This window comes from Monodon monoceros, unplaced genomic scaffold, assembly GCF_005190385.1.
Source record: "Monodon monoceros isolate NGI ecotype Baffin Bay Population unplaced genomic scaffold, NGI_Narwhal_1 Super_Scaffold_4, whole genome shotgun sequence".
NCBI classification, from domain to species: domain Eukaryota; kingdom Metazoa; phylum Chordata; class Mammalia; order Artiodactyla; family Monodontidae; genus Monodon; species Monodon monoceros.
In genome coordinates this window covers 23534030-23550603 of record NW_021703781.1, presented here as the reverse complement: position 1 = coordinate 23550603, position 16574 = coordinate 23534030, and the positions used below count along the sequence as shown (strand labels likewise).

The 16574-nt window shown below is 38.7% G+C and overlaps 1 protein-coding gene across 1 annotated transcript in view; it reads left to right on the top strand.

Moving 5' to 3' along the window:
• The first annotated feature begins 1052 nt into the window (after window positions 1-1052).
• The window catches only part of CFAP70 (cilia and flagella associated protein 70), an 87689-nt gene continuing 72167 nt past the window's right edge, over window positions 1053-16574 (top strand). The window contains exons 1-3 of the mRNA XM_029201293.1: window positions 1053-1072; window positions 2817-2919; window positions 4060-4246. Of these exons, the coding sequence (XP_029057126.1) occupies window positions 2857-2919; window positions 4060-4246 (250 nt within the window). The 5' untranslated portion in view covers window positions 1053-1072; window positions 2817-2856. The remainder of the gene's footprint in view (window positions 1073-2816; window positions 2920-4059; window positions 4247-16574) is intronic.

Below are 16574 nucleotides of genomic sequence, written 5' to 3'. Positions count from 1 at the left end.
AAATCATGCCAGTATCCTATTCCTCATCAAACCTCCACACACCAGTCTTACCACTGAAGACTCATGTCTAAATCATCCACTTCTATAGTTGGTGCCAAATGGTAATTCTCTATTTCCATCATTTCCTCTCCATTATTGGGTTGGCATTCTACTGTTTGTTAGAAAGAGCTTTCCTTTCTCTTCATTTATTTATATCAATGTGAACTTGTGTATTCCTATTTTATTCAATGGATTGTAATCCATTATTATCATTGTTTATCTTGATCCTCAAATTGTGATTTGGCCAGGAGCCCCTTCAAGCTGGCTCTTAGCAGTGCAACATTTTAAAGTTGTATACTTCTAAGATTCATCCATGTTGTGAAGAGCTGTAGTTCATTCATTTTGACTCCTTTGTAATATGTGATATTGTGAATATATATCAGTGTATTCATCCACTCTTCCGTTTGAGTTGTTTCCAGGCTTTTGCCATTGTATTTTGCCATTCCAACTCTAAAGTAATGTTGAATTTCAAACGTATTAAATTTTTGCATTAACATCATATACTTTGAGTCTGTTTATTGTATAAATATTTAGCACTAGAAACAGTGCGGTTTTGCATCCTCCCCAACAGTGTGTGAGAGACAGGCTCCCTTTTAAAGTATTGTCTTATCTGCATTTTTCACGGAGAAAGGTTTAAATGACCTGTTTTCAAAACCGTTTAATAAAGGCTTTTATTTTATCTTTAAATAAATTTGCTTTTGGTTTTTCTCCTATTTATGGAGAGATACTGAAAGAAAGGGGTCGAAAAAGCAAACTCGAGAGGTGGAAATCTTTGTACTTAGCCAACACATGCCAAGGGAAAGTGGCATCGGCGAAAACACAAGTGACCGCAAATACGGAGGCTGTCGCTGAGGAGCACGGTTTCCGGAACTCAGGCGCAGAAACTCACCTCGCGCCCCGTCCCCCTTTCCCTCCTGGACAATGTTATCGCGAGTCTTGGGTTAAACTTGCGGTGATTGTGGAGACAAATTTCTCGCGAGATGTAATTGGTTGCTATAGTTGCAAAAAAAACACACCTCTGCGGCTAAGTCAGGTAAGTCTGCTCTTACTCCTTAGAAAACTGTCTCTTCTCGGCCTCCCCACCCCGGCCCTGCGGCCACACCGTGTTACCTCAGTTTCTTCTCCCTAAGCTTCGGCCAGGCTGAAACGCACACGCCGCATCCCTGCACTACTGTACTCCCGTACAGACTCGAACGCCACCGACCCCGCTAGGCGCGGACGCTCTCGCCAAGCCCAGGCCTCCCACCCATAAGCCAGACTGAGACCCCACTTCCCACTTGGCGCCGAGATTCCCCTCCAGTAAGCGCAGACTGCGCTCCTGTCCCCAGACCACTCCCAGTCACATCATCTCCTTCACCTAAACGATTTCTTTCTTTTTGTTTTTGGGGTTTGTTTGTTTAAGCTATTTTTTGTTTTTCTAATTTTTTAAATTAAAAAAGTTTTATTGGAGTATAGTTGATTTACAGTGTTGTGCATCTAACCATTTTCTAATCTGACTTTTCCCCTTCTGAGCAGATGACAAGAAATGCGTGCCTTGTCAGCGGCAACAGGAGCCCCCACTTAACTGCCTTGACCATAACTTTTAACTAGCCAGATTTCTTGCACTCATTGTTCAACAGATATGCTGCTAATGCCTCTTGCGGGCAAGGCATGGTGCCAGGCACTCAGGGACTGCAGAAATGTATGATACATTACTTGTCTCTAAAGAAGTAATTAAGCATTCAAGAAACGTAGTGCTTATTAATAACACCATTTGTGCGGTGCTTCATAGGTTAAGCAGTTTTACTGTTTTAGTGGATATTCGCAACAAATGTGAAACAGGTCAGAAGTTATGTTATCTGTTTTATGGAAGGTGAGACTGAGGCTCAGAGAAGTTAAGCATTTGTCTAGGGTCAGGCTAGTGAAGGCGTAATTCACATGCTACTATTGAAAAGGAAAGGAGACTGATGTAAAAGATCATTTCAAATGTAAACTTGATAAGAAAGTTGTCAGGGCCACTTAGGCCCTGAATGAGCCTGGAGACATAACGTTGAACAAGTGATCTGGGACTTGTAGGTAACAGGGAAAATGAGGGAGTCGCTAGAAAGATGCAGAATACTTATAAAGCTTGGAGACAGCAAGATATCTCTTTCTTTTTTCTACCACCAGTCCTAGACACACTTAGCATAGTATATCCGATGTAAATATTTGAATTGCATTAAGTTCCACTTTGAATTGAGTCAGAAAACATGACCTTTTTTTTTCCTTAACATATATCCAATTTATTTTTGAAGTTGTATCCTTAGTGTTGTAAAATAATTTGAAAATACCTTTGATTAAATAAGACATACATCAGGACTTTTTCCAGTGGACTAACATTCTGTGGGGCGGCCTCTTTCTTGTTATCAAAATATATTTTTCTAAAACTGAGAGGTTAAGTAACGCTTGAGGGGAGTTTTGCACATCACAAAGAAAAAAAAGCTACCAAAAAACACTTTGAAGGAGGTGGGGGATGGGAGGTGGGGTGATGGCATTCCTACCCTCTTTGCCTTGTGATAATTTGTGCTTAATGGGTTAGTTACATGTATAAGAATCTTTTTAGCACTAACCAGCAGAATCATCCTTCTGACCAGGTCCCTAAGGCACTGCCTATCTGGCAACAAAGGTTGGAAAGTGCACAAAACAGTGCTGGACTAGGGCATTTCTCTAGGTTCTCCCCTGGTATTGGTTATGATGTAATGTGGATACTTGTGCAACTATGGTATATAAGGGGACAGGTTCGTTCATTATGTTCACAGAGATCAAAGAAGACCAGAGAGACTTTGCCCAGGTGCTGATATGGAGCAGGTGTCATCAACAGGCAGACCCGTGCAGATCACTGTGACAGATGGATATGACTTGGTAAAGTTATTTTTGGGAATCCTGGAAGTCCTTAGTTTATTCATTCTCCTTGAATGTACTTTTGTCTTTGGGCTCAGATCTCCCTGTAAGTCATCCAGTTTTGGCTTGGGGAAGATGTGTTGGGAACATTAGCAGGAGGCATGGAGTTCTGCATTATTCTGTACCACCAAACCTCCTGGCTTTACATAGCAATGGCACTTCCTTCTCAGTGTTCCTTATTGTTAGTCTATAATCAGCAAGTCATATTAATGTGTAAAATACCCGGCAATTTGAATACTAAATTTCATGGGGGTGAAACAACTGGTTTTCATTTTCCTAGACAGCAGTTCCTTTCTCCTGAAAAGGATCTGAATTCCTCCAGAACTTCTCTTGTGATTAATTTCATTTGATGAATTTAAATAATAAAACTACAATATGATATAACTATTAAAATTTACAAGAATAATGAAACGTCAAAATATTCATTCAGGGGCTTCCCTGGTGGCGCAGTGGTTGAGAGTCCGCCTGCCGATGCAGGGGACACGGGTTCGTGCCCCGGTCTGGGAAGATCCCACATGCCACGGAGCGGCTGGGCCTGTGAGCCATGGCCGCTGAGCCTGCGCGTCCGGAGCCTGTGCTCCGCAACGGGAGAGGCCACAACAGTGAGAGGCCCTTGTACCGCAAAAAAAAAAAAAAAAAATTCATTCAGTACTATGAAGTCAAAAAGCTTATTCCAAAACAGGATGTAATAAATGACCTCTACTTTCTTTTAAAGGGTATATAAAAAAATGTATATATAAATGTGTGTGCATATATATATATATATATACACACACACACACAGCAAAACACTAGAAAATATATTATTACAGGTAATTTGTTTTCCTATGTGCTTTCCTCACTTTTTCAAATCTTCCACAATTATATAATCATATAAACACACTTACTGTTATTTTTCAAAGCTTCCAACTTAACGGCCTTTAAATAGAATGTTACATTTAGCTACAACTAGATTTGTTCAATGACTTTCTACTTGCCCCGTTTGTATTCGTAACATAGCTTGTTAGGAAAACGTGCAAAATGCTATATAAAGTCAAAATGGGTTGCCAGATATGTAGGAAAATTCTCTATTTGAATATAATTGTATTTTTCTGTCAACAGAAAGGTTTTAAAGGAGATGCTCCAGTTACCTTTATCCGTGCAGAATTCAATCAGGTGGTTCTGGGAGACTCTGCAAAAATTGTTGTTTCTCCAGAAGGAACTGCAAAATACAACTTCACTTGCAGTTTTGAGTTCAATCCTGAAGGAGGAGTCACTTTACATGACCTCGCCCACAAACCTGTGTTCTGTAAGTCCTTGGGATTCTAAATATGTTAATTACATGAGTGATCAGGATATTCTGAGATATTTAGTAGCTGTTGTAGGGACAGATGAACACACCTTACCTTTTTAATCTGGGAATAACACAGTATACTTTGAGTCCCACCTGGTTCTGGCAGCTGTCACCATGACCTACTAATTTTAATCAGTTTGTATTGAAGACCTTTTGACACATAACTGAACTTTAAAAAAAAAATTTTTTTTATTTTCCAAATTGACTTTATTCTTTCCAGAAGCTGATAGTAAAACATACATATGATCAAAAAAAAGAATATTTATACAATTTTGAAGAACAATAAGCAATAACATGGAAGCAAACATGCTCTTTTATGAAAAAAACAGCCCCCAGTTTGAAACAAGACCAATCATATATAGATAATTTGATCTATTCATGTGTACAACTCATTTTAATTTCCCTAAAAAATATTATTTAATAACTTTTTAGTAACTAATCAATTCTTATTAACAGTCAAACAAGCAAGAATGTAGATAATGCTCAATTCAATCCATGGGCGTAAATGAATAGACATATAACTGAAATTTGCAGCCTTCATCTCCTAAGCTGATTTGTGAGCTTTTCCTTTGTATTCGTATATTTAAGGTTGCTAGATTTAGGGGAAAAAAACAAAACAAACAAACAAAAAAACCCAAAAAACAAAATTTGGGACATACTTACACTAAAAAAATTATTTGTTGTTTATCTGAAATTCAAATTTAATTTGGCATCTTGTATTTTACCTGGCAGCCCTATCTGTACTTCTGTATATTCACCAAACTGTATAGCAATTATTAATTTGCCTCCCTTGTTAGAGGAGACACTTTTTGAAATCAGGGCTGTATTTGTTTGTTTATTTATTTATTTATTTCAGAATTTCTAGTGCTTAGAAATATCTGGGATAGAAAGGGGCTCAAAAAATGTTGAATGAATGAATGGATAAATAGATGGATAGTTTCTGTATTCACACTTTTACAGTTTCTAACTACATAATATTATCTCTGAAATACTTTGTTCCTAAACCTGTATTCTAGGCTAAGTCTTCTTTGTTTTAACCCATACTCTTTTTTATTTTTTGGTAGTGTGATTTTTAAAATTTTATTTATTTAATTTATTTTTTATTGAAGTATAGTTGATTTACAGTGTTGTGCTAGTTTCTGCTGTACAGCAAAGTGGCTCAGTTATACACATACATACATTCTTTTTTAATATTCTTTTCCATTACAGTTTATCCCAGGGGATTGGTTATAGTTCCTTGTGCTATACAGTAGAACCTTGTTGTTTATCCATTTTAAATCTGATAATTTGCACCTACTAACCCTAAACTCCCAGTCCATCCCTCTCCCTCACCCCTCCACCTTGGCAAGCACAACTCTGTTCTCTGTATCTGTGAATCTGTTTCTGTTTTGTAGATAGGTTCATTTGTGCCATATTTTCTTTATTTATTTTTGTTTTGTTTTGTCTTTTTATTATTAGCATTAGTAACCTCGAGATATGTTTAAATTAGAATTGTCATTTTGAATGTTCACATTAAGATATACTGTAATTTGACTTATGAGGATTTTTTTTAATTAAAAAAATTATTTATTGGAGTATGGTTGGTTTACAATTTTCTGTTAGTTTCTGCTGTACAGCAAAGTGAGTCAGTTATACATACACATATATCCACTTTTTTTTCTGCCATATTTTAGATTCTACATATAAGTGATATCATATGATATTTGTCTTTCTCTTTCTGACTTACTTTACTTAGTATGATAATCTCTGGTTACATCCATGTTGCTGCAAATGGCATTATTTCATTCTTTTTTATGCCTGAGAAGTATTCCATTGTATATATGTACCACATCTTCTATATCCGTTCATCTGTTGATGGACATTTAGGTTGTTTCCATGTCTTGGCTATTGTGAATAGTGCTGCTATTAACATAGGGGTTCATGTATCTTTTTGAATTATAGTTTTGTCTGGGTATATGCCCAGGAGTGGGATTGCTGGATCATATGGTAGTTCTATTTTTAGTTTTATGAGGAATCTCCATACTGTTTTCCGTAGTGGCTGCACCAAGTTACATTCCCACCAACAGTTTGGGAGGGTTCCCTTTTCTCCACACCCTCTCCAGTATTTGTTATTTGTAGACTTTTGACGATGGCCATTTTGACTGGTGTGAGGTGGTACCTCATTGTAGTTTTGATTTGTATTTCTCTAATAATTAGTGATGTTGAGCATCTTTTCATGTGCCTACTGACCATCTGTATGTCTTTGGAGAAATGTTTATTAAGGTCTTCTGCCCATTTTTCTATTGGGTTGTTTGTTTTTTTGTTGTTCAGTTGTATGAGCTGTTTGTATATTTTGGAGATTAAGCCCTTGTTGGTTGCATCATTTGCAAATCTTTTCTCTCATTCTGTAGGTTGTCTTTTCTTTTTTTTTCTTTTTCTTTTCTTAATATTTATTTATTTATTTTAATTTATTAAAAAAATATTTATTTATTTATTTTTGGCTGTGTTGGGCCTTTGTTGCTGCACATGGGCTTTCTCTAGTTGTGGTGAGCGGGGGCTACTCTTTGTTGTGGTGTGCAGGCTTCTCATTGCTGTGGTTTCTCTTGTTGCAGAGTATGGGCTCTAGGCGCATGGGCTCAGTAGTTCTGGCTCATGGGCTCTAGAGCGCAGGCTCAGTAGTTGTGGCGCACAGGCTTGGTTGCTCTGCGGCATGTGGGATCTTCCCAGACCAGGGCTTGAACCCTTATCCCCTGCATTGGCAGGTGGATTCTTAACCACTGTGCCACCAGGGAAGTCCCAATCTTTATTTATTTATTTATTTATTTAATTTTTGGCTGTGTCGGGTCTTAGTTGTGGTACACAGGATCTCCGTTGCAGCATGTAGGCTCTTTCGTTGTGGTGCACGGGCTTCTCTCTAATTGTGGCTCGTGTGCTCAGTAGTTGCGACACACGGGCTTAGTTGTCCCCCAGCATGTGGGATCTTAGTTCCCCAACCAGGGATTGAACCGACATCCCCTGCATTGGAAGGTGGATTCTTAACCACTGGACCACCAGGGAAGTCTCTCTTTTTTTTTTTAATGGTTTCCTTTGCTATGCAAAAGCTTGTAAGGGTGATTAGGTCCCATTTCTTTATTTTTGTTCTTATTTCTATTCCCTTGGAAGACCGACCAAAGAAAACATTGGTACAATTTATGTCAGAGAATGTTTTGCCTATGCTTTCTTATAGGAGTTTTATGGTGTCTTGTCTTATGTTTAAATCTTTAAGGTGTTTTGAATTTATTTTTGTGCTGCTGTGAGTATGTGTTATAACTTCATTGATTTACATGCAGCTGTCTTAACTTTCCCAGCATGACTTGCTGAAGAGACTGTCTTTTTCCCATTGTATATTCTTGCCTCCTTTGTTGAAGATTAATTGACCATAGGTGTGTGGGTTTATTTCTGGGCTCTCTATTCTGTTCCATTGATGTGTATGTCTGTTTTTGTACCAATACCGTGCTGTTTTGGTTACTGTAGCTTTGTGGTATTGTCTGAAGTCTGATAGAGTTATGCCTCCTACTTTGTTTTTTTCCTTAGGATTGCTTTGGCAATTCTGGGTCTTTTATGGTTCCATATAAATTTTTGGATCATTTGTTCTTGTTCTGTGAAAAATGTCATGGGTAATTTGATAGGAATTGCATTAAATCTGTAGATTGCTTTGGGTAGTATTGCCATTTTAACTATTAATTCTTCCAGTCCAAGAGCATGGGATATCTGTTTCTTTGAATCATCTTTAATTTCCTCTATTAATGTTTTATAGTTCTCAGCATATAAGTCTTTCACCTCTTTGGTCAGTTTATCCCTAGGTATTTTATTTTTTTTTGGTGTAATGTTAAAAAGCTTTTTTTTTTTTTCTTTTTTGGCTGCACCAAGCGGCTTGTGGGATTTTAGTTCCCCAACCATGGATGGATTGAAACCAGGCCTTCTGTAGTGAGAGCATGGAGTCCTAACCACTGGACCACCAGGGAATTCCCAAAGGTATTATTTTTTTACATTCCCTTTCTGATATTTCATTGTTAGTGTAAAGAAATGCAGCCGATTTCTGAATGTTGATCTTGTATCTTGCTGCTTTGCTGAATTTATTAGACCTAGTAGTTTTTGCGTGGAGTCCTTAGGGTTTTCTATATATAGTATCATGTCATCTGCATATAGGAACAGTTTTACCTCTTCCCTTCCAATTTGGACACCTTTTATTCCTTTTTCTTGTCTGATTGCTGTGGCTAGGACTTCCAATACTATGTTGAATGGAAGTAGTAAGAGTGGGCATCCTTGTCTTGTTCCAAATTTTAATGGGAAGTCTTTCAGCTTTTCACCATTGAGTATTATATTGGCTGTGGGTTTGTCATAATGGCTTTTATTATGTTGAGATATATTCCCTGTATACCTACTTTGGTAAGAGTTTTTATCGTGAATGGGTTAGGTGCATATATGTTGATGAGTGTAAAATCCTCTTCTTGTATTCATCCTTTTACCATTATATAATGTCCTTCTTTATCTTTCTTTATGGCCTTTATTTTAAAATCTATTTTGTCTGATATGAATATTTCAGCTCCTGCTTTCTTGTCATTTCTGTTTGCATGAAACATCTTTTTCCATCCCCTCACTTTCAATCTGTGTGTGTCCTTTGCCCTAAGGTGTGTCTTTTGTAGGCAGCATATTGTAGGCTCTTGTTTTTTTAATCCAGTCTGCCACTCTTTGTCTTTTGATTGGAGCATTCAGTCCATTGACATTTAAAGTAATTATTGATACATATGTATTTATTGCCATTTAAAAAAATAAATTTATTTATTTATTTTTGACTGCATTGGGTCTTCGTTGCTGGGCACAGGCTTTCTCTAGTTGCGGCGAGTGGGGGCTACTCTTTGTTGCAGTGAGCAGGCTTCTCATTGCGGTGCCTTCTCTTGTTGCAGAGCACAGGCTCTAGGCGTGCAGACTTCGGTAGTGGTGGCATGTTGGCTCAGTAGTTGTGGCTTAAAGGCTCTAGAATGCAGGCTCAGCTGTTGTGGCGCATGGGCTTAGTTGCTCCGCGGCATGTGGGATCTTCCTGGACCAGGGCTCGAACCCATGTCCCCTGCATTGGCATGCGGATTCTTAACCACTGTGCCACCAGGGAAGTCCTTTATTGCCATTTTAAACCTTGTTTTCCAGTTGATTCTATGTTTCTTTTTTGTTCCTTTCTTTTTCTTTTAGTTTTTCTTTTTGTGGTTTGATGATTTCCTTTTATTTTATGCTTGTGTTCTCTTCTTTTTGGGTTTAGTAATCTATTGTATATTTTTGATTTGTGGTTGCCCTGCTTTTCAAGTATCGTAACCTCTTCCTATATCTGCTTGCTTTAGACTGATAGTCATATAGGTTCAAACACATTCTAAAAAAAAGAATCTACATTTTCTTACCCTCCTTTCCCACGTTTTAGGATTTTGATGTCCTTTTTTACATCTTCATGTTTATCCTTTTTCTGTTCCTTGTGTTTATCATCACTTTCACAAATAAGTTTTTTTTTCTTTTTGATCTGTAGACTGACTAATTTAAGTGATTTACTTTCCAACTGTAAACTGTGATTTCCTCCTTCCTATATCTTCTTGTTTCTTTTCTATTTAGAGAAGACCTTTCAATATTTCTTTTAGGATAGGTTTAGTATTGCTGTATTCTTTTAGTTTTTGCTTGTCTGAGAAATTATTTCCCCTCCTATTCTGAATGATAATCTTGCTGGGTAGAGTATTCTAGGTTGCAGATTTTTCCCTTTCAAAACTTTGAATATATTTTGCCACTCTCTTCTGACCTGCAGCGTTTCTGTAGAGAAATCAGCTGATAGCCTTATGGGAGTTCCCTTGTAATTAACTATTTGTTTTTCTCTTGCTGCCTTTAGAATGCTCTCTTTATCTTTAACTTTTGCCATTTTTATTAGAATATGTCTTGGTGTAGGTCGGTTTGGGTTCGTCTTGTTTCGGACCCTCTGTGCTTCTTGTATCTAGATATCTGTTTCCTTCTTTAGATTTGGGATTTTTTCAGCCATAATTTCTTCAAATACATTTTCAATACCCTTTTCTCTTTCTTCTCCTTCTGGAATACCTATTATGCATAGATAGGCATTCTTTATATTATCCCATAGGTCTCTTATATTGCTTTCTTTTTTTTTTTCATTTGGTTTTCTCTCTGCTGTTTTGATTGGGTAATTTCCATTATTCTATCTTCCAGATCCCTTATTCTTTCTTCTGCATTATTCATTCTGCTATTCATTGCCTTTAGCTCAGCTTTTGTCTTGGCAAATGAATTTTCTAATTTTTCTTGGCTCCTCCTCGTAGTTTCTAGTTCCTTTTTACCGTAATCTGCATTTCTGCCAATAGCCTTTCTTAATACTTTCAGTATTTTCATTACCTTTTTGAACTTGCTGTCTTAGACTGAAGAGGTCTGTTTCCTTGTTTGTTCCTTCTGGGGAATTCTCTTGGTCTTTTAACTGGGAGTCAAAGAAGCAATTTAACTGCTTCTTCATTTTGCTTATATTTCTCTTACTCTGTGAGTTTAGGAGAAATGGTTATCTACTCTCGTCTTGGAGGGCTATTTATATGTGGGAATGTCCCTGCATAGCTTGTGTGGGTTAAATATATTTTTGGCGCGAGGGCTGTTTTTGGTTTGGACGCTTGCTGCCTCTTTCCACAGTTTGTGCTGGCCGTTATCCCCTTGATGGTGGGTGTGTGGGTGCACAGCCCGAGCACACTCCCAGGAAGGCAGCGGTCGGGGCAGCGGTTGATGCCCAGTTGTGGGACCCTTGGTAGTGGCAGCAGTCTGCGCCCACCTCTGGAGTCCGAGATGGCAGTGGCGGCTCGTACCTGCCCCTGGAGCTCAGGTAGGCAGTGCCTTGCCACCTGAGAGTGTGTGTAGAGAAAGAAACTCCTATGGAGGTCCCGCCTCTCTCCTCTCACACCCACAACAATGGCGTCTTGCCTCTCTCGTGGGCCCAGGCTTCTTCCTGTACTCCCTTGATTGAGGCACACCACACCCTAGCCCCCTCAGGCTGTCTGCACACAGCCAACCCCAGTCCTCTCCCCTGGTTTGACCTCCAAAGCCTGAGCCTCAGCACCCAACCCCCGCTCGCCTCAGTGGACAAGCGTATCAGGCTGGCGAGTGCCGGGTGGTGACACCAACCATCTGTGCAGGGTTCTCTCTGCTTTGTCCTCTGCAAATCGGTTGCTGCACTCTCCTCTGAGGCTCTAAAGCTCCCCCTCTGTTCTGGCTGATCTCCCCACCAGTGAGGTGACTTCCCAATGTGTGGAAACTTTCCCTCTTTCACAGCTCCCTCCTGGGGGCGCAGGTCCCATCCTGATTCCTTTCTCTCTTTTTTTTCTCTTTTCTTTTGTTCTCCAAGTTATGTGGAGATTTTCTTGCCCTTTTGGAAGTCTGAGGTCTTCTGCCAGCATTCAGTAGATGTTCTGTGGGAATCATTCCACATGTAGATGTATTTTTGATGTATTTGTGGCAGAAGGTGAGCTCCCCATCCTATTCCTCTGCAATCTTGATCCGATTGATGACCCATACTTGTTATTTTTTGTTTTTGTTATTTTTTAGTGGCACATCTCCTAAGGTACCTGCGAAAACCCAGATTCCAAGATCACAAACCCGGAGAGGTGGACCTAAGAATCTATACAGTATTCTAGAGCAATGCTTTCCAGACCTTTCTTTCCATAACAGTCACCTGAGAGAAAGTAATCTGGGAGAAAGTAATCTTCAGGGTCCCACCCCATACCACTAAGTTCACAACTGCCATGGGAAGAGCCTAGGTAGCTGTACATTCGGAAAAAAATGTCTCAGGTGATTACTGGGAAACACTGTTCAGCAGCAGTGATTCCTAGCTCTGGCATAGGTGGAAATCAGTCAACCACGGAGGCATCCATCTGACCTGCCCTCTTTTATCCCACCCGCTCTCTTCTACTTCTTTCTTCTTTCCTCTGTGCTTCTCTGTCACCCCAAATAAGAGTTGTATCTCAATTGCCTTCTTCCCTAGCATGCTGGATAGGAAAGGCAATACTGGACCCTTATTTTAAGTATGTCACTGAACTCGTGAGAAAGAAATGGTAGTTCCTTTGTTCCAGAAACAAAACAGAAACTGAAACCTGGAACTCTTGAACAGCTGCCGTTGGTGTGTGGTGGTGTTGGGGGAGAGGGCAGTATTCTAAAACCCAGGGGCTTGGATTTTAATGCTCTTACAGAGACAGAGACTTGGGCTGCTGTAGATGGGAAGTTGAGAGTGAGACCACCTACCTCGTCGTAAGCCGAGACTCTCAAAAAGATTGGACTAGAAAAAAGTTCACTCACCATCATATCTGTCTAGGTGCTGGGTAGACAAAAAAAATTTCTCTGAGAATTAGTAATCATAGAGTTATGTTGATCATTAAATAATATGTATTTTCTTAAAAGATGCAAGGAACATTTGTATAATAAAAGCTGGCCACTTACCAGGCCACAAAGCAAGTCCTGCCATATACCAAAGAATCAATAGCATACAGACAAAGCTTTCTGACCAAAATACAACAGTCAAAAAAATAAGAAATAACAAAAATATAGCAAAAATTATTATGAATAATTCATGAGACAAAGAAGAAATCATCATAAAAACTGCAAAGCAGTTAGAATCAAGTCAACAGTAAAACACCAAATACCAAAACTGTGGGATATACCTAACGTAGTGCTTAGAGATACATTTATAATCTTAAGTACAGTCATTAGAAATCAAGAAGAATTTTTTTTTTCTTTTGCTGTACGCGGGCCTCTCACTGTTGTGGCCTCTCCCGTTGCTGAGCACAGGCTCTGGACGCGCAGGCTCAGTGGTCATGGCTCATGGGTCTAGCCGCTCCGGGGCATGTGGGATCTTCCCGGACCGGGGCACAAACCCGTGTCCCCTGCATCGTCAGGTGGACTCTCAACCACTGCACCACCAGGGAAGCCCATCAAGAAGAATTTTAAACAGAACTTCTGCCTCCAAGAAGATGGACTAGATATACTTTCCTCTATTCCTCTCAGAACTATAAACCCTGGACATTATTTATATAACAGACTCTGAAAGGTAGAGAGAAGAAAGAAATGAGACTTGAGGAAAGACAGTATGAGTTCCTTGGGTTTTCTTTTTGCCTCATCTATCCCAAACTGTATGCTGAAGAAGCCAGCAATCTGGAAACAAAAATGGGTACAGATCAAACCAACCAACCAACAACAAAAGTCTGCTCTCTCTAATCAAAAGACCAGGAAAGGGGGCAGCCTAGCATGACAGAAAACATTTAGACAGAAACTGCTCTACTCCAGTCAAATGCCCAGAAAAAAAAACTGTGGCCCCACCCATACCCAAGCCAAGTGGGGAACCTAGGCTTACACACGCACAAAGCTGAAATAACATGCCTCAACACCCTACTTGAGTGGTGTCAGAGAAGACCAAGTAGGAAGCCAGGACTTTTGTGCTCTATGGTAATGACCCCCCTCTCTCAACATGTGTTTTTTGTTTTTTGTTATTTTCCCTTTGGCCATGCCACGCAGCTTGTGGGATCTTAGTTCCCTGACCGGGGATAGAACCTGTGCCCAGGCAGTGAAAGCACCGAGTCCTAACCACTGGACTGCCAAGGAATTCCCTTAACATGTGGTTTTAATGGAGACCACACGGGGAGCCAGGGCTTCTGCCCCAATCGGGCAGTAACGAGGTGCTCCTCCACTCCCCACTGGCGTGTGTCAAACGGGGTCTAGTGTAAAATCAAAACTCACCATCACCTAGTGGTAATGCATCTACACCCACTGTAGTATCAGTAGAGAACAAGTAAGGAATCAGAACCCCCATTTTCCCTCAGCAGTATGGAGGAGCTGCCCCACTCAGGTATTAATGGAGATTGAGTGGGGAACCTAGGCTTCTATCTCCACCTGAAAATAATGAGGCATTGCCTCTCCCCTTCCTGTGTAGGAGCGGTGTCAAAAAATGCCAGCAAAAAAGGTTTAAGTATGATTCAGAGTTTCATAGCATAATATAAAAATTCCAGGTTTCATTTGAAAATCACTCATTATACTAAGAACTAGAAGATCTCAAACTGAATTAAACAGATAATCAGTAGATGGTAACACCAAGATGATAGATATGTTAGCATTATTAGACAAAGATTTTAAAGAAGCCATGATAAAAATGCTTCAATGAGCAATTGTAAACATGTTGGAAACAAATGAAAAAACAATAGATAGACTCATAGGGGAAATAGAAAGTCTCAGTAAGAAATAGAAGATATAAAGAAGAACCTAGTAGAAATTTTAGAACTGAAAAATACATTAACTGCTATGAAAAGCTCAGTGAATGGGCTCAACAGCAGAATGGAGGAAAAAGGGGAAAGAATCAGTGAACTGGAAGATAGAACAATAGAAATTACTCAATCTGAGTAATGTAGAAGAAATAGACTAAAAGAATATGAACAGAGCTTCAGAGTCCTGTGGGACTATGCCAAAAGATTTAACAGTGTTATGGGAGTATCAGAAGGAGAGAAGAAAGAGTGAGGCTGGAAAAGTATTCAAAGAAGTTAAGCCTGAAAACTCCCCAAATTTGGCTAGAGACATAAACCTACAGATTCAGAAGCTAAGCAAAGTCCCAACAGGATAAACCCAAAAGAAATCTGTACTAAGGAACACCATAGTAAAACTTCTGAAAACTGAAGATACAGAAAAAAAAAATTGAAAGCAGGGAAAACAACTACAATGGTATCAGTTTCTCTTCAGAAAACATGGAGGCCCAAAGGAAATGGAACAATATTTACAAAGTGGTAAAAGAACTGCTCACCTAGAATGGAATACCTAAATAAAAGATATGAAGTGGAAATCAAGATATTCTCAAATGAAAGAAAACTAAGAATTTGTCACCAGAAGACCTACCCTAAAAGAATGGTTGAAGGAAGTTCTCTGAACAGAAAGGGAATGATAAAAGAAAGAACCTAGAAACATCAGGAAAGAAGAAAGAATATGGTAAGCAAAAATTTGGACAGACAAAATAAGCTTTCCTTCTCCTTGAGTTTTCTAAATTGTGTTTGACATTTGAAACAAAGTATAACACTATCTGATGTGGTTCTGTATATTGAGAAAGTATTTTTGGCAATTATAAACAGGGAGGGCAAGGGGACATAAAGGGAGGTAATGTTTCTATACTTCATTCAAACTAGTGAAATGATGACATCAGTAGATTGTAATAAATAGTATATATATAATGCAATACCTATAGCAATGACTAGAACATCTATACAAAGAGATATATTCAAAAGTATTATAGAGAAATAAAAATGGAATTCTAAAGAATGCTTAGGTAATCCAGAGAAAGGCTGAGAAAAGAAAACAGAGAAATGAAAAAGAGGGGCCAAACAAAACCCAGCAGACTTAAGCCCTAATATATTAATAATTACATTAAATATATCAAGACACAGAGATTACAAATTCGATAAAGAAATACACTATATACAAGAAACTCAAAATATAACCATATGGTAAGGTAAAAAGTAAAAGAATAGAGAAAGATATATCTACATAAATATAAAACTACAAAACATTGCTGAAGGAAATTAAAGATGACACAAATAAATTGAAACAGATCACATGTTCATGGATCGGAAGATTTAATATTGTTAAAATGTTAGTACTTCTCCAAGTGATCTACAGATTCAGTGCAATCCCTATGAAAATTCCAAAGACATTTTTTTGAAGAAATTAAATAAAAACCTTCCTATAATTCATATGAAATCTTAAGAGACCCCAAATATCCAAAACAGTCTTAAAAAAGAACAAAGTTGGGGGTCTTGTACTTTGTTTTCAAAACCTACTACAAAGCTACAGTAATCAAAACAGGGTGATATTGACAGAAACTGAGACATACAGAACAGTGGAATAGAATAGAGAGCTGAGGAATAAACCCTAACATATATGGTCAAATGATTTTTGACAAGGATGCCAAGACCATTCAATAGGGAGGGTAAGTCTTTTCAACTAGTAGTGCTAGGAAAACTGGATATCCACAAGCAAAAGAATGAAGTTGGACTCTTACCTAACACCACATTCAAAACTTAATGCAAAAATGGATCAAGGACCTAAATGTAAGTTCTAAAACAATAAAGCACTTAGAAAAAAACATAGGTCAAAACTTCATCATATTAGATTTCTCATTGACTCTTGGATAGGATAGCAAAGGCACAGGTAACAAAAGAAAAAAATGGACAAATTGAACTTCATCAAAATTTAAAACTTTGGGGCATCAAAAGACACTATCCAC